The following is a 24,392-nucleotide window of genomic DNA, read 5'->3' as shown; positions in this document are numbered from 1 at the left end:
TGTGTTCACATTTGTAATTGTTGAAGTAACAGGTTAGAAACAATACATTACAATAAGTAATATTCACAATAAGTTATCTTAAAACATGTGTTTTAGTATGCTTTGTATGTATATGCTAAGGAGCCATATTTATTTCAAGAGACAATTCTCTGAGTTCAATCTTTATTATAAACGGATGTTATTGTTCAATGTGGATGACTGAGGACAATTAAAACTTGAATGGACAAACCATTAACTTAAGATTCAAATGGTTAAACATATTTTAATGTATAATTAAAAAAATTATATATTACCTAATTACTATAAGTAGGTTAGCCTATATATATTATGATTATATGTTTTCATCCCCCTAAAAGCCTGCGATAAGAAGTATTATTTTAGATAAAACTAGTGTAAACATGGCTCTTATTTAGGTTAATGCAGTGGTTCTCAAACTTTTTCTGTCAGGCTCCCCCTTTGGAGAAAAAAAGGTCGGCCCCCCCAACACGTAACAATAGTCACGTAATGGGCCAAGTTAACGTTTATTAAAATACATCAATATGAACTTGAGCATTCCTTTCAAAAAAATCACTTTGCTAGAACAGTTATAATAAAACAATGCTCCATAAGTCTGTGGTCAAAAAATATATATACATAATACAATTGTGCAATCCCTTTGCTAGAACAATACATTATAATACTTTGCCACTTTGCAATCTGTGCTAAAAAATGAAAAGAAAGAAAATGCTGATATTTGGCCAAAAAGTGTGTCTTATCACAGTGGCTGCAATGAGCCTGTTTTGCACCGCACATTTCTTCAAAACGGGGTTGCAGGCTCAGTGGCGCGGCGCCAGAGATTTCTTTTGGGGGTGCTGTGGGGTAGCTTGCCGTTTCATAGAGAGGGTGCTCAAACATTTAGGGTTTCCCATTAATGCACAGTACAGGTAGCTACAGTGGCATATTCTACTGCAACAATCCCCACGCAAATACACACAGTGTACCCGCGACTGTTAAAATGTATGCTCGATAATCAGCTCACGGCATAGGCTATAGGTGTAAGCAGGGGTAAAGTGGTATTTTTATAGTATGTTCACTCCCCTTTTAAACGTTATTCTTTTTTTACTGTCATATAGTATTTCATACCTGTTTTTCATTTATTCTCTTATTTTTTTTATAACTATAATGATCATATAAACATGTGCCTCGGAAATAATTGTTTACATTAATCGTGACCAAACCGTTTGAGACCCACTGAGATAACTTAGACTAAAGTTAACTATCTACAGCAGGGGTGGGGAACCTCCGGCCCCCGGGCCGTATACGGCCAGCGAGACAATTTGGTATGGCCCTCGAGGTAATTTAAAAAAAAAAAATTAAATAAATCTATTCTAGACCGCAAAATAATTAAACAAGCGAGTGCCTGTTTTTCCTGGCAACGGTCATGGTCCTTGAACACAACACGAGCCTAACGTGTCATCACGTGGTATATGTCTCGTCTGGGGCAGAGCCATATACGGCTCTGGTCTGGGGTGTAGTTCTGCCGGAGAGCACCAGAACGCGGCTCCGGCACTTCAGAAAGTGCAGTACCCATAAGGAGCCGTACACATGCCACAGTTTTTGCGTGTCTGTGTCTTAGTTGAAAGCCCAGTGGCGATCTGTTCATCTTTCACACTGATCATACAGTCAATAACTTTGTTGTTATTAGCATCTGGTTAGCTAGCTATGCTAACGAATATAAGAAGCTTTTTCTCCAACAAATGAGGTAAAGGTACATCTTTATATGATCATTATAGTTATCAAAAAACAAGAGAATAAAGTAAACAGGTATAAAATACTAAATGACAGTAAAAAAAAGTTGTTATTAATAAACAAGAATACAGTTTGAAAGGAGAGTGATTTGTAAAATATCCATAAAGAAAAAGTAAATCTGCTTCCAGTTCTGTTTCATATGGATGTTGAGAGATGTTTCCATAGATCTCTTCATTTTGCTCTCAAAGTGCACCAGATTGATGCTTTCAACTTCCCGGAGCATGCCCCCCCGGACCCTCCTAGAGGAGGTTAGGTCCCCCCCACTTAAATCATGTCCACATGGATAGGAAACTAAATACATTTGAACACATCTTGTGTCCATATCTTTCTGTTTGGTGGTCATGTCACAACCGTGCACGTGAATGCATACGAGTCATGGCAAGATATCTGGATTAAGAGGTTGCTTTTTCTTTGCACAGCATGAAAGAAAGGCCAAATGAATGGGCTGTGATATTTAAGCAGAGGTCAATAATTTGTACGGCCCTCGGAGGATGTTGAAAAAATTGAAATGGCCCTTGAGAGGAAAAAGGTTCCCCACCCCTGATCTACAGAGAGTCCTTTGGTAAATTCACTGAGCCTCTCAGTCTGACAGGAGAGGACTCGTAGAATATTGTTTTTAATATCTATTAAGTTAGTACATTTATTAATTTGGTTTGACATTTTTGGCTTTTATTATTTTTATAATTGTTTTTAAACTATTGTATAATTGTGTTGGTTTAGCGTCTTGTCTATTTGTACAATATTTATCAAACGATACATATTTAGTTCCTACGGATCTTTTGAACACTAGTCCGACTCCACACGGTTGAATTATAAGGTAACACCGGAAGTTTCGTCGTTGGCGCGAATAACAACAACAGAGGATTTTTGTAAAATGTACCAAGCTGCTATCATTAAATTATTACAAAGTTGTTATAAGTGTGTTAAATACTGTGGATAATTATAACCGTTCGTTTATGATAATATGTGTAATTATTCATTGTACAGCATTGTTTACGTTATATATGCGTGTTTGAATGTTAGCTAACCAGTTCCCTTCGAGTAGGTTAATGCGTTGTCTTTAAACATCCATTGTAAGGGCAGGCTATGTTTAAAGTAACGTTAGCGTTGGATAATTTGTCACCGTTAGATTATATTTCGATGACTTTCTTGTTGACAAGCCATACTGACGTTAAGCTAGTACTCAAATGACAAGTTTGCGAACACAATAGTTAGTGTCAGAGTATCGATACTGGCTCTTTCGTTTTCTGACAAGAGAAGGTAAGTAAGCTAGCTTGCTAGTATGCTAAACATATAACGTTGTACCAATTGACTGCCAGTATAGTATTTATACACATTTAGTAAGAGCATATTCCGGCTAATGTTACTGCTAAATTATTTCATCCAACATTAACGTCAAGTCAGTTTCTTATTCAGTTCACCATGTCCAAAGGAGACAAGGAAGGCTTCATTGTGAAGTTTGTGGAGAGCAAAACACACCAAACAGAGTATGCTGTCAAGGCTTATGAGGTAAACTCCATTCTCAAATCTTTTATTGATAATTGTTTTGCTGTCTCTTTGCTTACCGTGAATTATGGTATTTTCCTCATCTTTACACAGGCCATTTTGGAGCTGCAGTCTGACAAGTACTTGAAAAGAATCGATGAAGATGCTGTTTTACAAATGGAGCAAAAGGACAAGTCTCTATTTGTCTTCAGCAGTTTCACCACCCCAGCCTTTCTGCATTGCAAGAAGGTCTAACCCAATATTTAATACATCTAAGTAGGCCGGTACCCTGTATTTAATAAGAATTAGCAATGATATGTCAAGTAGTTCTTCTCACACTTTGTTATTTGTTTTGTAGCTTGGCTGTCGTGTAGTAAGTCCACTGGTGGTGCTGTACTGCCTGAAGCAGCAGCATTGTGTCCCTAAAGCGGAGAAGCCCGTCTACAACATGGCCATGGCTGACATCACTATTTCCTGCACCAGCCTGGACAAAGCAACACGGGTTGGCTTACTTAGCCTTTACAGATTGTTGTTCCTTTTAAATCTGCAGTCCTATAAATGACAATGACATCAGCAAGTTTGTCAATGACTTAAACATCCACAATCCACACATCTGGAAAACAAATAAAGATTAGGGATATCATTTGAAGGATTTTATACAAATGGGGGGATATTTGCCCTTTAACTTTTTGAAAATGCTGGTGATGTGGGAATATATTATCTCTGTCTCAGCCTATCTGCCTTTTGTAGGTGATATTATGAACATGTAATCACATAAATAATGAGGGAACACAGAATAGAGCTAGTAGAACAAACGGTTATGTTAATGAAAGCAGCAACTATTATTGTGATGACATCTTAAAAAACCATCAAAGACATTATTTTCAGTTGTAGTGAAAGTCTGAAAAAGATTCCAAACACATACACAAAACTATATGACAGGGTCTTGTTAAGTTTTCAATGTTGTTTGTGTCTGTCTCTCTCTATAGACGGAGGTGATGGACCTGGTGCAACTCATGGGAGGACGGGTCTATCTTGATCTGAATGTATCTGTCACACACCTCATAGCAGGAGAGGTGGGTAGTAAGAAATACCTGGTAGCTGCCAGCCTGGCTAAACCCATCCTGCTGCCCACTTGGGTCAAAGCCTGCTGGGAAAAATCTCAGGACAGGTATGTACTCTTATCAATATTGACATTCCTGTTCCCACATCTACTTTCGAAATATATAAAACAGATTTTTGTTCATTTATATAAAAAAAAGAAAAGAAGGTTCTCCAGTCAATGCAACCAAAATAAGTGCAATCAAATGATACAATAGTTATATGGTATTGTGAGAATGTTATGGTAAAATAATAATGATATGACAAATACTGGGCGTTGGATGATGATTAACACACTGTTCTGCCTCCTTCAGTCTTGTCAGGTATACAGATCTACCTATAGAGGACTATCTGTGCCCTGTGCTGCGCGGCTGCACTGTGTGTGTGACAGGCCTCTCCAGCACGGAGCGGAAAGAGGTGCAGCGACTCTGTGACCAGCACGGGGCCAACTACACCGGTCAGCTGAAAATGAATCAGTGTACACACCTTATCGTTAGCGAGCCATCAGGTAAGTTGGCAGCAATACCAGCACAAGGTTTTACTTTTTGTCAACATTTTAAAACAAGATTCAGTTGGAAGGACATTTTTATTTAGTCATTGTTCAACGTTAACAATAATCAACCTGGCTATGTCGTTGCGTGTGCTTTGGTTGTTGCTACTAGTAACACTGGTGTCTTTATGTGTGTTTGTAGGTCAGAAGTACGAGTGTGCGAGGAAGTGGAACGTGTATTGCGTGTCTCTACACTGGCTGTTTGACAGCATAGAAAAGGGCTTTTGTCAAGATGAGAGCAGGTACACTGTGGACTGTAACGCGTCAAAGACCACTCGACCACACACGTCCACCCCCACTGGCAGCAACAAGAAGGAGGGTGAGCCACTAAGTGACATGCACTTGTTTGTGGTTTACTGTATTTAAAAAATAGTAATTCCTCATGGTCTGATAAGGAGTGTAGGTATGTGACCTGTATCATAAAGAACCCTATTTTTTTTTCTCCAGAAGGTTCATTTCTGTTGGGTTTGAGCCACATCTCTGTCAATGCTAGCATGACAATAAATGACACAGCCCTCACCAACGCCACCGTCAGCCGCCTGGAAGGTCCTGACCCCATAGATACTCTGGATCTCACCGTATGCCCGGCTGATGATATACTGGACGGCTGTAAGGTAAACAACAAGAATACTCCTTTAAATATAGGGTGGATTTCCTTTCACACCATTTTAATTTCTTGATAATGTGAAAGACAAAAGTTGTGGTCTTATTTCTCATGTTTTGAATGTTGTGCAGCTGTATCTGTGCGGCTTGCCGGGGAAGAAACTGGAGAAGCTGCGGCGTCTTGTGAATGCTGCAGGAGGTCTGCGCTTCAACCAGCCCAGTGAGGATCTCACACACGTGGTCATGGGAGACCTTGACCAGGACTTCAAGGTGTTTCTGGCCAAGGCAACACACAGGTCAGAACTGCAAAGCTTACACTGTATTTTTTGCATCCTCACTTAATAGATTTCTGGGATTTTTGTCTGTTTTGACCTTTCAACACACAGAACTTTCAAAAAGTGCTGGACTATGTAAATGGACTGGATTGATATAGGTGCAAGGTGCTATCTGCTCAAGGGACTAATATTCACACACATTGATATAAGATTTGCCACTGGGCTTAACCTGGGGTTAAGTCTCCTGCCCAAGGTTACGTCGATATGTTGACAACAAGGCCTGGGTTGCGTTCCAATAATCCAAAAATCAGCTCCTAAGTTCTAACCCTATCTCCTATTCCTTGACTGAGTGAAACATCACGGGGTTAAGGGATAGTGGATAGGAGAATTCAAAAGGACTTAGGAGAAGAGAACGTGGAGAATCCGAATGCACTTTCACTCTCCGACGTGTTTATGATGCGCCAGCGGACATCATGAATGTGCGTCTGCTGCTGTGGGGTAACCATGGAAACTACAGTTTTCTATACAGCGGACTACAACATGGATGTTTAATAAGAACGACGGACTCATCTAGAGACTCTGCACCGTGCTCTGATGCTGTTGTTTTATGCTTTATGAACGTGGACAACAGAGAAACATATTCTTCATGACCAAAGTTGGAATTGAAATAAAAAAGGAAAGTGAAACTTATGCTCGTCACCCTCTCCCTCCGGTCCACATTAATACAAATGATCCCAATATGTATGATTGTATGAACTATGAAAATATCTTAAAATCAATACAAATGTATTTATTATAAACGTTAGTCCTTAACATCTATCAGTGTGTATATCACCATTCAAACATCTTTTAAAAGTTGAACAAACCCCACACAGCTCAGTAAAGACTGAGATGTTGACTTTATTTGATCATTTCAGTAAAAACTAACGTTCATATTTCTCTTTTTGATTATAATACTGATGAACGTTCAGAACAAAGCACTTTGGCAACTTACCACATACGTTTTAAAATGCTTAATAAGCACCGTAACTTTCATGATATCATTTCTCGGTCATAATCGGTTGTTTCCGTGAACGGCCGACTGTTGAGTGACGGTAAATGCTGCGGCTGCAAGGCATTGTGGGGCAGCATTTTCTCCTCTCCTTTCGGTAAGGGAGGTCCAGTGGTTCCTAAGCTAAAGGAGGTTATAAAGGAAGTTTGAAACTTCCTTTCCTATCATCTAGAGAATTCGAACGGCACTTATCATGGCTGCCAGTGACGAACTTCCGGGTCATTTCACTTGGTTAGGAAGGTTCCTAAGCTAAATGGACTATTGGAACGCAACCCTGGACTCGAACCCCCACAACCTTCCGAATGGTAGCCGACCACACTACCTCAGTCAACAAATGAAATACTGAATTCCCTAAAAACATATACATCATGATTACTCCAGCTAGAAGTTCCCATTTGATGTAATCCTGGCATTGAAAAAAACAAAATATTGTAGCTAAACATTATAAATGTGACGTCTCAATAATGGTGAAAAAATGTGTCTACTACTAGAGATTTGGAGAATTTTAATGAGAGTTCAGAAAATATACATTTATTAGAATGACAACATTGATGTCACCTGCCTAATCAGGCCTAACACCTCATTCTATCACCTCTCTTCTGTTTTTACTGTGTTTCTTTAGTGCAGTACTATTAAACAAATGCAAAAATGCCACAAATATCTTCTAACTAAGTCAATTACACACAACCCTGCTTAAAGAGTACTGTTGCAATGTAGCAGGTTTGCACTATGTTTAATCATTAAAAGGATTTTGTGTGTGTGTACGTTACTCTCCAGGCCTCATGTAGTAACAGTGCAGTGGCTGCTGGACAGTTATACTAAAGGCAGTCTACTCCCAGAAGCGTGCTACCTCCACCCAGACTGTCTGCCTCCCTCTACACCTTCTGTATCCGTTCCTGCCCATCACATCCCCCCCTCCCGTTTCTCAACCGGTCCCCCTGCAGCAAGTCCCAGCACACCCAGGCAAACAAGAGCAGAGGAAGATCTGCTCTCTCAGTACATGGATGATGACCCTACAGTAGGTACGTGTCTGTAGTAGGGATGGGAATTTGAAAGCAAATGTATATTGGAATATTCAACCCCCGCTTTTAACCCAAATGTACATATCCTATAAAAAATGTGTTTTTTAATTTTTTTAAATAAAGAAATACATGTTCAAATAAGTATAGAAACCAAGTCAAATTTGTCAAATGTATTGAACTGGTGATCACAGTTTGAACAGTTGACAGGCCTACAGCTTTCATGCTTAAAACATAACTTGGTTTTTAAATTAAAGAGGGATCATACACAAACAACATAACGGGTTAGGGCAGTGGTTCTCAAACTTTTTCTGTCAGGTCCCCCCTTTGGAGAAAAAAAAAAGTCGGGCCCCCCCCCAACACAAATAGTCAGGCTCAGTGGCGGCGCCAGAGATTTATTTTGGGGTGTTGTGGGGTAGCTTGACGTTTCATAGAGGGTGCTCAAACATTTAGGGTTTCCCATTGAGCGCTACAGGGGAATGTTCTACTGCAATACTCCCCACGCACACACACAGTGTACCCGCGACTGTTACAATGAAGGCTCGAGGCATATAGGTGTAAGCAGGGGTAAAGTGCTATTTTTATAGGTGGTGTGTGGACCTCACATAGGGGGGTCCTGGGGCAAGCTCCCCCGGGAAGATTTTTAAATATTGAAGTTAAAAGCATCAATCTGGTGCACTTTGAGAGCAACATTAGAGATCTATGGATACATCTCTCAACACAGAACTGTAAACAGATTTACTTTTTCTTTATGGATATTTTACAAATCACTCTCCTTTTAAACTTTATTCATTTTTTAATGTCATATAGTATTTCATACCGGTTTTTAATTTATTCTCTTATTTTTTTATAACTATAATGATCATATAAACGTGTGCCTCGGAAATAATTGTTTACATTAATGGTGACCAAATCATTTGAGACCCACTGAGATAACACTGAGAGAGTCCTTTAGCTCACTGAGTCTCTCAGTCTGACAGGAGAGGACTCTCCTCCACTTTGTTGTTGAAAAAACCCTTATATCCGTTAGCGTAGCTCGCTAGCACCAGAAGCTAACAACAACGATCTCCGGTACCGGTGCGCTCTCTCTCGCTCACGCACGCACACAAAATGGCTCGTTCCACACACACGCATACACACACAGAGCCGAGCTTTAATGAAACACAGAGACCCAGACGTAATAGTACTGTATCATATTATTTTCGAATCAATAATTTAAAAAAATATGATTTAAAAAAAAAAAATATTTTTAATAACCATTTTTCCTCCTGGTCTCTCGCGCCCCCCCTGTCATGCCTCTGCGCCCCCCACTTTGAGAACCACTGGGTTAGGGTAACCCTATTACAACAGAGATCAACAACCTATAACAGGGCCTGAAGGTGTGAGCAAAACACACCTTTAGACCTAACACACTTAGCTATGGCACTGTCGTATACATTGAATTATTCCAGTTGATAATATGTAATCAACTTAGGCACCCCTCAAAAAAAAAAAAAAGTAATAAAAATACTCATAACTCATATTCGAATTCCTGAATCATTTTGAATATTCGATTAATCGTTCCCATCCCTAGTCTGTAGTCAAAGAGTTAGCTTAGCTTAATTGGACACCATTTAGAGATTTATAGGATCATTTTATACAAATGCGCTAATTTCAATTTCCTTTCATCCTCCAGTGGACATGCACACACCAGCAGAGGGCAACAGCAGGAAGTCCTTCAGTATGTCTGCTGATCATTGGGCACCCAACCACAGCAGAGGACCAGAGCCGAACTCCACCCTGCATGAAGCCAGCGAGGCGGGACTGTTCTCTGGGAAATGCTTCCTTCTCGTGGGCTTTGGCGCTGAGGCCGAGGCCCAGCTCTCTGTCCTGGTGACAGAAAATGGAGGAAGAGCTCTGATTGGCCGAACACGTGTGGTGGCAGACTACGCCGTGGTCCCACTGCTGGGCTGTTCAGTGGAGGCCACAGTGGACGAGGTGGTCACTGATACCTGGCTGGTAAGATCCATGTCATACTGTTTTAATAATATCTATGTAGGGAGCAAGGCTTCAAATGATTAGTAAATATAGTGCCATCTGTTGATTTGTCAACTGGTCTAACAAAGGGGGTAAATGTTTATTTTTTGTTAATCTTCTTTTAATCAAGGTTTTTTTTTTGTTGCTTTTCTCGTTTTTGGGGGCAACATGAGTTAGGCAATTAATGTATTGACAGAAAATCCACACTTTTTGATAATCCATTTATTGTTTAGGTAGATTTATCAGGATGAAATACTAAACCTTTTCTGGTTGCAGCTTGTCAAATGTCAGGGTTTGCTGCTTACCTCTATTTCATACATTGTATAAAAATATAATTTGAAATCACAAGTGAATATATTTGAGTTTAGGTCTAATGTTTGCAAAAAACCTGGGCTCTGGGAAAATATGATTTTGTAGCAGACTTACACAATTCATGTTGTATTGTTCTTTAGTCTTCATGTATGCTTTGCTCTTGTACATTTTTAGGCCATGTGTGTGGAAAAGGAGAGTGTTCTGCCGCTGTCCTCCAACCCTTTGTTCACAGCTGTTCCTGTGATGGACGGACATCTTCCTCTCAAAGATTGTGTTCTGTCTGTCAGCCAGTTCACAGGAGCAGAGAGGGAGTCTTTGGTGGAGCTGGCCAAGCACCTGGGAGCAAAGTACGATTTATATTGAGTTAGCTAAATATATGCAGATGTTTTTGGAACTCAATATATTTCTCTCTCTAATACATTTTATGATTCCTTCCTCCCTGCCTATTGTTAAATCTTCTTCTTGTATTCCCTCCCTCCTGCAGTGTCCAGGATTACTTTGTGCGCCTGGCCAATCAGAAGAAAGGCATGCTGGCCAGCTCCCATCTAGTGCTGCAGACCCCTGAAGGCACAAAGTACCAGGCAGCGAAGAAATGGGGGTTTCCAGCCGTCACCATGTACTGGTTACTGGAATCTGCTCGGACCGGCAGGAGGGCAGAGGAGGGGAGGTTCCTAGTTGACCTGCCACCCTCACTGGGTTAGAAAAGAGTCTTGAATAAAGCTTATATCTGGATTTAAATGCATGTTTTATTTGTATTCGTTAATACAATTCCAATGAATTACCGACTTACTGGTATGATCATTTGAATTCTGCAAGGTGTTTTTAAGTAACACAACTTAATTATCTAATATTTAAGTGGGAAAATATTCAATTTTGTTTAGATTTTTCAGCACTTAGACTGTGTATAACTTAAGGCCGACTGTTTCATTGTTTCCTTTGCTATGACAATCATTTTATTTTCTTCTTCTACAGAGAGGGATGATGAGAGTTTTGTCGGTGGGTCCCAGAAGCCAAGCATGCCCCCCCCAGCATGTTTGTCCCCAGAGATCCCTTTGCTGGGTGTCCAGAGCGGTAAGGCCGTTACCCCGCTGGATTTGGCTCGCTTCAAGAGCAAAGTGTTCCGCTCCGTGTTGGACGAGATGAAGCCCAAAGTTGACATCAGCACCCCCAAACAAAGCAATGAAGGCGGCAGAAGGAACCCGCTTCAGAAGGAACCCCCTCTGCAGCTGGACACCCCCTCCCGCTTCCTCAGCAGAGACCAGCTGTTCAGGCCCTCTTTCAACGTTAAGGTAGGAACCCACAGAGTAGAAAGTGCTTTTTTCTTTATGCTAAAGGCTTGTAGCAATGAGATCATCATATAATCAATTAAGGACTTCTTCTTTGTTCAGGACGCACTAGGAGCATTGGAGACTCCAGGGGGGAGATCCAAACCAGGAGAGAGGGTGGACACTCCGCTGACTGATGTCATCAACAGGAACCTGAAGGTGGCTCTTGCCAATAGCTCCCGAACCGGCGCGTCAGATATACAAGCCATTTCTGCCAGCCCCGTATTTACCAAGACCACTGAGAAGCAGGTAAACTGAAATACATAAAAACACAATATGCCTGTTTGCCAACCTCTCACTCATTGCAGAAAATGAGACTAACCTATATACTCTCGACATAACGTACAAACAAACTTATTATTTCAATTGTTTCTAAGGTCCCAGAAAAGGAATCTGGTCCTCTGGCTGGCGTTGTGATCTGTGTGGGAAAGAAGCTGAGCAAAACGCAGGGAGAGCTCAACGGCATCGCTGCCTCGCTCGGAGCTGACTTCAGGTATTTGACACCTTTTTGTAAACTTAAAGAGGATGGGTTAAAAAATAATTCAAGTATTAAATAAAACAATCCTTATGGACCCAAGTGTTCAGTAATATTGATGCAGGGTTCTTACGGTTATTAAAAACCTGGAAAAGTCATGGAATTCAAAAAGCTAATTCCAGGCCCTGGAAAAGTTATGGAAAACAATATGTTTCCCAAAGTTTTAGAAAAGTCACGGAAATGTAACTAAAGTTGCATCAAATATAATTTATATGTTATCTAATTGCCGAAATAGTAATACTATAATGATAATAAATACTGTATCGTATGGTAATGAAAAGTAAAATGGCATTTAACTGTCGAGGTATTTTTCCGGTGAGAGATTTGAGTTGCTTTAGCCTGTAGAAGCTAGTAAGCCTACTATTTGATTTGTTTTAGATAGGCACAACATGTTTCATATGCAGACCTTATTTTCCTGTTCCATGTTAAAATAAACTATTTTCAGTGGTACCGTTGAGAGAGTAATGTTTTTGGTCATGGAAAATTAGGTAAGTCATTGAAAATCATTGGTGAAAAAGTATATGAACCCTGTTGATGGCTCTAATCATTATTCTCATTTAAATGAACCCAGATTCAAACATCCATCTCTTTCGACTTGTTTTTAGGTGGGCTTGTGACGATACAGTGACACACTACATCTACCAGGGCCGAGTGGGGGACAACACCCGGGAATACAGAGGAGTGAAGGAGAGAGGACTGCACGTGGTCTCCCAGTACTGGCTGGAGGCGGTACGTTTCCCTGCAGCAAATATAAATATCATCCTAAGTGAATTCATTTCTCTTAAATGCACTGCATACAACTATATTCACACATATTTGTTAAGCAGTTTATACATTCACAGCTTAAGAGGATTTCGATTTGGAACTAGTGATTGGTAGTTTTGTGAGTTTAATTGATTAACCATTTAGTTTAGAAAGTCACAGAAGATGGGGGAAAAAGGCCAGTTTTCAAAATGCAGTTTATAGTAAAATAAAAAACCATTTAAGAAGTCAAATCATCTGCCATTATTGCCTGAAAAATATATTTCATATCCTATTATTTGCATTCAATTTGAAAGTATTTTTTACTAGAATAACGAAACCAACTACAAACTTGACTTGTTTCTTTTTAATAAGTAGAAATAAATATTCATGACTTCTCTCAAACTACTTGCTCTCAATAACAATCTAGAGCAGTGCTTCTCAAAGTGTGGTCCGCGGACCACTGGTGGTCCGTGAGCGCCCCCTAGTGGTCTGTGAGTATATTGGTAAAATGTCACATTTGAAATTAATTAATTAATTAAAGTTTTCCGCACTCTCCCGGGAATATCTCCGCAATGGAGCGAGCTTAAGTTTCACTTTCAATTGCATGATATAGCCCAGATAAACAGCTTCATCACACATGTTGCCACTTGTTTGTACCATTTTCCAGGCGATTTGCAGCAGTGCTTCCAAGATGTGGTGGTCCGTGAGCGCCCCCTAGTTGTCCGTGAGTATATTGGTAACATTTTACATATGAAATAAATAAATAAATGTAAGTTCTCCGCACTCTCGCGGGAATATCTCCGCAATGGAGCGAGCTTAAGTTTCTTTTGATTGCATGATATAGCCCAGCGCAACGCCTTCGTCACACATGTTGCCACTTGTTTGTTTTCAGTCGATTTGTAATCTGTTCTAGAAAAACAATGTTTGTTTTTTTTAGATTTCAAGAAACGTATAAAACAAACAATGGATGTCTTTTATGAACACTTATCCATGCTGGAAGTAGATGTGTTAGGAGTTAGAGATTATAATATATGCATCCGATGAAGCATTGCATGAAGTCTGTTGATGATCAGAGGCTGTTGTTGGGGCTCCAAAAACGTTTTTTTATTTTTGTTTTGTAGGCAGACCATGCAGTCCAGCCCGATGGTCACCAAGGTTCATGTTTTGATAGCATTTTTACAACATTGGCTTAGACCTCAGAGAGTTAAACTTGGGCCTGCGACCATAGTTTTACTGTATTTTGTTTTGAAAATCCACAGCAGAGGTTTGTGTCGTACTACATGCGGTGTATTTTGCATACCTCTCAGTAGCCAACGATCTGTGAGTCTGTTGGCTCAGACATAAACTCCGTAATAAATGTAGTCTACATTTCATAAGAGGTGTAAAAGCTGAGCATTTTAAATGCTTATATAATCTGTAGTTGTATTTGTATTGTTGATTTAATGTGTGAACGAGGCCATATAGAGAAGGTTAAGCTGTCATTATTAGGCTGTAATGTGTTATATACTGTTGGAGTGATAAGCAGGCCTATTGGTTTTGGATATGTGTGGAGTTAGGTGGTCCGTGAGTGTTTATTTATTGGTTAAGCGGTCCTTGGTATGAAAAAGTTTGAGAAACACTGATCTAGAGGGTATGCATTTGGAAAAAGGCAGAGAACACCTTAAACATGAAATTGATCCGTCAGATCACGCAAAAATATACAGACAAGCATTTAATATCAGTAGTGACATGGTCTTCAATTCACTGAGCTGCAATACATTTAAAAAAAAAAAAAGAGATAAGCCAGTTCTTTAAAACTAAGGAAAGGATTGGGGAAAACGATTGAAGTCGAGTCCTCAGGTCTTGTACTCTCAAGAAGATGCATAAACTGATGTCAAGATACACTTAATTTAATTTAGGATGTTATTTCCATGGTTGTAGGCGATGCTTTGTACGTTACCATTTAAATTCACTAAGCACATTTCACCGGGGGCGAATAATTATCATCCCATAAACAAAAGCAGAATACTTCATCAAAAACAGCTTTGATGTGATCATTTTGCAAACAGATCGCAGTTGAGGCTATGTTTCCCCTCCCTAATTCATTTAATTCATTATTGTTGCTGCTTTGATAAACTTCTGTTTTCTGATTGGTCCTCCTGTGCAGTGTGCTGAGGAGCAGAGGCATGTCGCAGAGTCTCTGTATCCGTTCACCTACAACCCCAAGATGAGCCTGACCCTCAGCCAGGTGCCCAACAACTCTCAGAGGTCTCCACCTTTCACAAGACCACAACCCCAAGACATCACTGAGGCCAAGGACAACAAGGTGGGTTTAAATGTGTCAAATCAAGTCTGGGGCCTTAAATATCGTTTTTGTATATTTTATTTGCATTTTAAGAAATTATTCACGAAGCATACATAACAAAATAAACACATATAGATACATAAATTAACTACATAACAGTTAGCAAATCCGGAATGAAATAATAATAATAATAATAATACAAATAGAAGGATGGATATAATATTAATACTCGGGTACAGATTAATTGTCAATTCTTACCTCATGGTCCTTATAAATCTTCATTATAGTGTTCTATACTTTACCCATTTTCCCCATCTTTCCTCAAAGAAATGCATTTGGTTTCTAATTCTCATAGGTGTCCATAGATTTCATTTACTAGGTTTTTCCATTGTGAGTTGATTAAGTTATTATCTTTTAGCCAATTCCTTGTCATTTGTTTAATTATCGCTAAATATTGTTTTAAGGTTCAGGAATGGATACTGTTTTGCTGGGAATCGATATTATATCTTTTAGTGTAATCTAATGAAGAAGTGCAGAGGTGAAATTACTTTCCGTTTGCCCGTTTAATTACCTTTTTATTTATTTATTTAATTTTTTTATGAAATGACCCTCAGAGTGAACACATTGCCCCAGAAGAGACCACACCATTACGCCGTGTAAGTGATGGAAGCGTAAATCAAGACGAGATGAATGATACTACAGAAAGAACTGGTGGGTGTTTTTATTCAGCTTTATTTTCACAAAGCTTCTTGCACATTTTGATAGAACCAACCACTTTTTTCCCATTGACATGATGATTCCTGTGGGTGATTATCATCTTGTTTCAGAGACTCTAGAAATGAGGGTGAACCTTCAAAAGCAGCTCCAGGAGATCATGTCGGCCACCAAGCTGACGACAGGGAGGCGGACATCAGTCAGACTCAGCAGGGTGGGATCAGGAGGGGCCGACTCGGGCCCCCAGACTCCTGATCGGTTTGGACGCTGCGGGAGCCGACGTACCCTGGAAGCTCTGAGGTAATAAGGGGTTCAAACTTCAGCAATTTCTAATAACATTAATAGCTGTTGTTGTTGTTGTGCTATAAAATCCATTCACACACTTCCTCGTCTCACTTTGTCCTGTTTTCAGGGTCTCCAGAGAAGCAGCTATGGACATAAACACGGAGCCATCTCAGAGTGAACAGATCGTTTGGGATGACCCTACAGCGCGGGAGGAGAGGGCCAAGCTGGCGGATAATTTGCAGTGGCCTGGGAGTCCCTCCCAATACTCTGACCCTCTCGCACCTCCCCCTCCTCCCCCTGTAGAACACGTCTCTGTGCTCAGGGACTCCATGACGGACTCTGAGCTGGTGGAGATGGGTAAGAGATCAAAAGCCTCTTACATCAAGTATTTTTTCAAAGTTTAAACCTAGTTAGAAACGTGTGCCGTCTACTGTAAGTAGTAAGTCCACTGTGAATTGAGATCACTTGTAGTTAAAGGTACCAGGTGTAATTGTAACATTGAACCAAATGACAGGTAATGTTGCGTGACGCCTGCTTACATACGACCAGTTTGGATCCAGAAGTAGCAGAATTTAAATGAAATAGGAAATATATTTGACGTGACACCTTATCATAATGCTTTTTTAGAATGTTATGCTTTAATGTCAAAATCATGTGGCTTGGTTAATGTTCTATTTTTGTGTGTGTGTGTGTGTGTGGTGTGTGTGTGTGTGTGTGTGTGTGTGTGTGTGTGTGTGTGTGTGTGTGTGTGTGTGTGTGTGGTGTGTGTGTGTGTGTGTGTGTGTGTGTTGTGTGTGTGTGTGTGTGTGTGTGGTGTGGTGTGTGTTGTGTGTGGTGTGGTGTGTGTGGTTGTGTGTGTGTGTGTGTGTGTGTGTGTGTGTGTGTGTATAAAGGATTAGCAGTAAAGTTAAACATTATTTGGCTTCCTACATTTTGTTTTTTAAATGTATGTTACAGCTTGTCATGCTACAGAGACCTGTTCTACATGTATTATTACTTTTGATTGGATATGCTATGAATGTTGTATAGCAACGTATTAACATATTACATGTAAGGGCTGTTAACAAGGAGATTTAACAAAAGCTAGTGCAACCGACTCCTGTAGAGAATTATCTTGTTACTAAAGATATATTGGTTTGAACTCACTACCCCTATCCATCAGAGATTCTTCCTCCCTCACAGCATTCAAAACATCACTCAAAACCCACCTGTTCAGCACTGCATTCAACCACTGACCACCCCCCCCCCCCCCCCCCTATTTTCTGTTTTGTTTATCTCTTTTTGTACTTTTCTTTGTTTTGTTTTGTTTGTTGTTTTTTTTATTCTCTGTCAAAGCGTCTTTGAGTTTCTAGAAAAGTGCTATACAAGTCTTGTGTATTATTATTATTATTATTATTATTATTTGACTGCATCTAAAGCTAGAAATCATTGTATCCTCTCCCAGCTGCTTGTGATGTCATCGATCAGCACATGGGCCAGAGAGTCACCATGCCTCCATTAGAGGAGCCAGAAATGGACATCCTCACTCCTAAAGCCCCCAGCATCGCCTTCCCTCTCGCCAACCCTCCAGTAGCGCCAGAGCCACAGGTGAAGATCCATATTTACATATCAACAAGAAGTGGAAGCATCTCTATAACTGTATTATTGTTGCTTTCAAACAAGCTGCTGGTGTTGAAAGGTCCTTTGTCTCTCAGGAGGAAGAGAAGCAGCCACCCAGATTCCAGCTTTCCTCCCTCAGCCCTCAGGAGCGCATCGACTACAGTCACCTCATAGAGGAGCTTGGTAAGTCCTCTGACAGTGTTTCATCACACATCACAGGCCTGAAGTCAGAGGAGATAATCCCTGATGAATAAAAAGCAGGATCTACCTGCAGGCCATGGGAGTATTTCCTCCTGCTGATGTTTCCTGCTGTGAGGTCAGATTTCTCAAATAAACCATTGCCTCATAAATGTAGCTTTTACTGAAACAGTGTTTTCAACCAAAATGCTCAATAACAAAGAGAAACATTACATATAAAGGGACAGATTGATTCTAAGGAAAGGGGATATGTTTGACTCACAACAGCTTACAATGACTTAGCAGTTTGGATGAATGTCTGACTCGGCACTTTGACATACAGCTATTTATACATGTATAAGGCAAATCCTACTTTGATTGAGCTAAGTATCGTTGGCGTTTTTAATTTTTACTTTTGTTGTTTAGCCCCTTCATGCTATAATCATGTGTATTTTCTCCATTCCTGTTCATGTGTCTTCTCGCAATTATCACTGGCCCCGTGTATCTCGTAATCAATATAACCGGCCTGCTCTCGTCTATCCCACATGCTCCACTGAGATCCAACATCTAGTTTCAGGTGGCCTGTGGAACTGCCAGTCAGCTGTTCCTAAGGCTGACTTCATCTCTGGCTACGCCTCCCTGCAGTCTCTGGATTTCCTTGCTCTCACTGAGACCTGGATTACTCCATCCAACACATCCACCCCAGCAGCTCTCTCCACTGCATATTCCTTCTCCCATACACCCAGACCCACTGGCAGAGGAGGTGGCACTGGTCTCCTGCTCTCTCCCAAATGGAGCTTTTCCCTCTTCAAGCTACCTAACTTTACTCCTTCCACCTTTGAGTTCCATGCCGTCACAGTAACCCATCCTATACAGTTAACCATTGTTGTTCTCTACCGTCCACCAGGCGCCTTGGGGGACTTCTTGGAGGAATTAGATCATCTCCTCTCACACATCCCTGAAACTGGCCCTCCCGCTGTACTTCTCGGAGACTTCAACCTCCAGATGGGGAAGATAGACGAACTAACATCTCTGTTAACCGCCTTTGCTTTCTCACTCTCTCCGTCCCCACCGACTCATAAAGCTGGCAATGTCCTTGATCTCATATTCTCAAGGAACTGCGCTACTTCTAACCTCTCTGTAAACCCGCTCCACACGTCCGATCACTTCTTCATTTCATTCTCTCTATCCCTTTCCAAACATAACAAACTAATCTCTTCCCATCCTACACTTGTCCGCCGTAACCTTCGCTCCCTCTCTCCCTCTACCTTTGCCTCGTCGGTGCTCTCAGCCCTCCCTTCCTCTGATTCGTTCCAACTACTGCCTCCAAACTCTGCTGCAGAAACTCTCCTCTCTACTCTCTCATCCACTCTGGACTCGCTCTGTCCTCTGACATCTCGGCAGGCTCGTCAGTCCCCTCCGGCTCCCTGGCTAAATGATGCACTGCGTGCTAATAGAACCGTCCTTAGGGCAGCAGAGCGGAAATGGTGGAAATCCAAACACCGTGACGACCTCCTAACCTATCAAGCTCTCCTCTCCTCTTTCTCTGCTTTGATCTCTCAGGCAAAAAGCACTTTCTTTCAAGATAAGATCCAATCTTCCTATTCCAATCCTAAAAAACTATTTTCCATCTTCTCCACCCTCTTGGACCCTCCAAAAGCTCCTCCCCCCCTCCTCACTTCTGTCAAGCGACTTTGTTACCCACTTTGAAAAAAAGGTTAATGATATTCGCTCTTCTTTTTCTGACTCACCTTTACTCACCGCTGGGTCACCAGACCTTCCTTCCACCAACACACTAACCTCCTTTTCCCCTCTCTCTCCAAGTGAGGTTCTTACCCTCATTACCTCTGCCCGCCCTAACCACCTGTCCTCTGGACCCTATCCCTTCAAACCTCCTTCAGACTATCGCTCCTGATATTCTACCGTTTCTCACCCATTTCATCAACACTTCTCTAACTTCTGGTCACTTTCCAAACAGTCTCAAGGAGGCAAGAGTAAACCCTCTCCTAAAGAAACCCACTCTCAACCCGTCTGATGTTATAAACTACAGGCCTGTCTCTCTCCTCCCGTTCCTGTCTAAATCACTTGAACGCGCTGTCTTTAAACAACTCTCCTGTTATCTCAATCAGAACAACCTTCTGGATCCGCACCCGTCTGGTTTCAAGGCAGGTCACTCCACAGAAACTGCTCTCATTGCTGTCACGGAGGAACTGCACACTGCCAAAACTGCATCCCTCTCCTCTGTCATCATCCTGTTGGACCTGTCTGCTGCATTCGACACGGTGAATCATCAGATCCTCCTTCGCACTCTCCAAAAACTTGGAGTTTCAGGCTCTGCACTTTCCCTCCTCACCTCATACCTCAAAGACCGCACCTACAGGGTGACTTGGAGAGGGTCTGAGTCCGACCCTTGTCAATTAACTACGGGGGTCCCTCAGGGCTCTGTTCTTGGTCCCCTCCTCTTCTTCTTGTACACAAACTCGCTCGGATCAGTCATTAGCCCGCATGGTTTTTCTTACCACTGCTACGCTGACGACACCCAATTAATTCTGTCCTTTCCCCGCTCAGAGACCCAGGTCGTCGCACGCATCTCTGCTTGTCTAGCTGACATCTCTCAGTGGATGTCTGCTCACCACCTCAAGCTCAACCTTGACAAGACTGAGCTGCTCTTCCTCCCGGGAAAAGATTGTCCAACTCTTGACCTGACAATCAACATCGGCACCTCAGTTGTTTCCCCGACTCAGACTGCAAGGAATCTGGGTGTGACCCTAGATAACAACCTGTCCTTCACTGCAAACATCGCTGCTACAACCCGCTGCTGCAGATACACGCTTTACAACATCAGGAAGATACGTCCCCAGCTGACTCAGAAAGCGACTCAGGTTCTGGTCCAGGCTCTCGTCATCTCACGCCTAGACTACTGCAACTCCCTCCTGGCTGGTCTACCTGCATGTGCCATCCGACCTCTGCAGCTCATCCAGAATGCAGCGGCTCGTCTGGTTTTCAACCTTCCTAAATTCTCTCACACCACTCCGCTCCTCCGCTCCCTTCACTGGCTTCCGGTAACTGCTAGAATCCACTTCAAGACACTGGTACTTGCTTACCGTGCTGCGAATGGATCTGGCCCTTCCTACATCCAGGACATGGTTAAACCGTACACCCCAGCGCGTGCACTACGCTCTGCATCAGCCAAACGACTCGTTGCGCCCTCGCTGCGAGGGGGACCCAAGTTCCCATCGGCGAAAACACGTGGGTTTGCTATCCTGGCTCCAAGATGGTGGAATGAGCTCCCCATTGACATCAGGACGGCAGATAGCTTGCACATCTTCCGGCGCAAACTGAAAACTCATCTCTTTCGACTCCACTTCGAACGATTAACGAAGCACTTTTATACCAATAAAGGACTGGCTTACCTAAAGCCAGTTGAGTAGCACTTGAAATGTTTGGCTCTATGAAACCTGATATACTTATATGATTCTGTTTTCTTCAAGGTTGTGTCTTCCTGGTCGAATGTACTTATTGTAAGTCGCTTTGGACAAAAGCGTCAGCTAAATGCAATGTAATGTATAATACATACAGTTTGTCTTATCTTAGATGCTTTCTCACATTGTTCTGTCTGGTCTTGTAGGCGGTGTAGTCCTGGACAAGCAGGCCTTCGACCCCAGCTGCTCACACATCATCGTAGGGACTCCTCTGAGGAATGAGAAGTACCTGGCAGCGATGGCGGCGGGCAAATGGATCCTGCACCGCTCGTACCTGGAGGCCTGCCGCTCCGTTGATCGCTTCATCCAGGTCAGGATCTGAAGATTTCTGTATCAGTGCCTCTAGCAGACAACTATTAACACATTTGTAGTGGTTTTATTCACATTACAATTACAGTATTGTTGTGGTTGGGTTAATGTGTAGCATGTCAGCCTGTCTGTCCTATAAACTGACCACAAGTGTTTTCATTTATGTTCACCCAAAAACAAAGCTTTTGAGAGAAAATTGTCTGTGATCTTATCTTGAAATTGGTATCAACATTGAGCATACAATGGTCTGAAATAGGTACATTAAGTTTTCTAACATGACCTAGTACTTTAAAAAGTAGACTTTGAAGTAATGAGGAGCTCTGCAGTCCAATCACCTCTCCTATTTAACAAGTCTTTTATTAGCCAGCTACAATTATAGCATATAAGAGATTAAAACTGCATCTAGTAACAGTCGTATTTTCCTGAAACTAGGACATGCTCTTTTGCCATTAGCTGCACAACCACATTTTTCTTCATTTCAATTATTACTACAGTGTATAATCCTAAATATTTGACATTTCTATTTGTGTGTGTTGCAGGAGGATGAGTATGAGTGGGGCAGCAGCTCCATCCTGGATGCGTTGCCCTCCATCACCTCGCAGCAGAGGAGGCTGGCGTTTGCTGCCATGCGCTGGAGGAAAACCCTGCAAGGGCGCTCAGAGCAGGAGGTACTCACACAGAAAGCTAACAAAACAGTCCTGCTGACATAAATAATGTATCATCTACTACTGGAGTGGTAAAATATACTATATGTTCTTTTACTTCAGGGAGCCTTCAGTGGATGGACGGTCATGCTGAACATCGATCAGAGCAGAGAATCAGGCTTCAGGCGGTTACTACAGTCTGGCAGGGCAAAGGTGGCTGTCTCTAAAAAAAAATAGATGTTTTTAATGCGGCTTTCACACCAGCGCTTTTCCCTTTCTAGCTCCGAGCGGGAGCTTTTCTGGTTCAGCTCCGGTTTCCCTTTTCTGCTCCCGCTCTGTTCACACACCGCCCAGAGCTGCTGCTGCTGCGTCATGACGTCACCGTTTACATGCCTGCTTCATAAAATCCAAACCGCGCGGATATCCCTCACATCGACAACAACAACAATGGCCGATTGTATTGAAGCGCTGTTCGCTTTGGTTATCCTCTTACGAAACGAAATGGAAGGCATCGGACGACTTTACAAGGGACGACTTTACTTGGAACTTTACAAACATCACATGCGAAATGCAAGACTTCTTTGTGGTCTTCAGCATCTACTTCAACGACGAATCTGCCCCTGCCCCCGCCTCGACGTAAGAGAGACGTAAGCGACGCCGCCTCTTAGCTCCGAAGCTCCTGCCTCTAGACCGACAATTTTTTAGAGCTGGAAGTGAACCGGATTCCGGAGCTAAGAGGCGGTGACTCTGCGGTGTGAACAGGAAAAACCGGTACTTTCCAGGCTCCAGCTCCGAGCCGGAGCTGAAAACGCGTTGGTGTGAAAGGGGCATTAGACAGTATCTTGTGAACTGTGGCCCTTTTTCAGAGAATCTTTGTCTAGCCAAAAGGTATGCATAGTAAAGACCCTCGTACTCATGTAATTCCTCTCCCCAGGTCCTGCCGAGTCCCTCCCCGTCCCTGTACAAGGAGACCACCCACCTGTTCGCAGACTTCAGTCGGCTGAAGCCCGGAGACTTCCGAGTGGACGTGTCAGAGGCTACCTCGCAGGGGGTCACATGCCTAAAGCCCGAGTACATTGCAGACTACCTCATGCAGGTGAGTGGAGCTTTTAATGGGGAGTATTTCTAGGCTTGCCTCCCTTTATCGTAATATTTATGTTATGTAACAGGCTTAAGTAGTCAGAATACCTTTATTCGTCCCACAGAGGGGACATTTGCATTTGTTACAGCAAGAAAAGAGCCAAAGACAGCTTTATATTAACTAAGAAGCAGGCATAAGAAAATATTAAAGATAAACACATTTAAAAAATAATTACACAATTTACAAAATACACATCCTGTAAGAGTGTGAAGATATAGCAACCAGGTATATATTTCACAGTTATTAACGGCATATATATATATTGCACATAATTTTTATTTCGTGGGAGGGGAGGCGTGTGGCGCAGTGGATAGAGCCTTGGTGTTGGGATAAGGGGAGCACAGGTTCAAACCCCACTGCAGTCAGCATGTCGTTGTGTCCCTGGGTAAGACACTTCACCCCAAAGTGCTTCTGTGGGGATTGTCCACAGTATTGAGTATGTAAGTCGCTTTGGATAAAAGCGTGTAATGTCATTTCACAACAGGGGGTGTTATAGCATAGTCTGTGTTGTTGTGTGTGTGGGGTCTACCAGGGGCTGTGGTGGTTATATTGACCCCAAGTCATTTGTATTCATCTATTGAAAGCAGTAAAAAAAATTGAACAGATTTAATTAAAATCCCTCTTTGACATGTATGCGTGTGAATGACATCTGTCAAGACCAGATTCAATGTTAAAGGTTTGTTTTATGCACCTATGACACAGGAACCCACCCCGCCCATCGAGCTGTACTTCCTGACAGAAGCTTCCACTGAAGAAACTCCAGGCACTCCGTCACGTAAACGCAAAGCAGCAGCCGACAACGCCAAGCTGAAAAAAAAACGTCTCAACTAAAATGTCACCACTAAATATTATCATAAAAAAATTCCCATATCTATGATTGTAAATACGATTTTTTTATATCAAAAATAAAAATAAATGTAGCATTTGTTTCGCCTCTCTGGAATCTTAAATCA

General features: G+C 41.9%; 1 protein-coding gene across 6 annotated transcripts; it reads left to right on the top strand.

Moving 5' to 3' along the window:
• The first annotated feature begins 1,722 nt into the window (after positions 1-1,722).
• On the top strand, positions 1,723-24,389 carry topbp1 (DNA topoisomerase II binding protein 1). 6 transcript variants are annotated; one of them, XM_034213919.1, is made up of 28 exons: positions 1,723-1,741; positions 3,205-3,297; positions 3,388-3,522; positions 3,632-3,775; positions 4,263-4,444; positions 4,689-4,882; positions 5,067-5,243; positions 5,372-5,538; positions 5,660-5,823; positions 7,631-7,875; positions 9,548-9,870; positions 10,375-10,547; positions 10,685-10,896; positions 11,173-11,489; positions 11,589-11,774; positions 11,903-12,018; positions 12,666-12,789; positions 14,951-15,109; positions 15,703-15,799; positions 15,916-16,102; positions 16,215-16,444; positions 17,532-17,674; positions 17,782-17,869; positions 21,492-21,655; positions 22,194-22,322; positions 22,422-22,511; positions 23,233-23,394; positions 24,142-24,389. In XM_034213919.1, the coding sequence occupies exons 2-28, from the start codon at positions 3,211-3,213 to the stop codon at positions 24,268-24,270; spliced, it is 4,524 nt and encodes a 1,507-aa protein (XP_034069810.1). In that variant the 5' UTR covers positions 1,723-1,741; positions 3,205-3,210; the 3' UTR covers positions 24,271-24,389. The 6 variants fall into 6 exon arrangements, with proteins under 6 accessions (XP_034069810.1, XP_034069808.1, XP_034069811.1 ...); XM_034213917.1 differs by having other exon boundaries at positions 1,726-1,741; positions 3,193-3,297; XM_034213918.1 differs by lacking the exon at positions 1,723-1,741 and adding an exon at positions 2,395-2,664.
• Positions 24,390-24,392: the final 3 nt, after the last annotated feature.

Source organism: Gymnodraco acuticeps, unplaced genomic scaffold (genome assembly GCF_902827175.1).
Source record: "Gymnodraco acuticeps unplaced genomic scaffold, fGymAcu1.1, whole genome shotgun sequence".
NCBI lineage: Eukaryota > Metazoa > Chordata > Actinopteri > Perciformes > Bathydraconidae > Gymnodraco > Gymnodraco acuticeps.
Note: the sequence above shows the minus strand (reverse complement) of the source record. Positions and strands in the feature narration are given on the sequence as shown.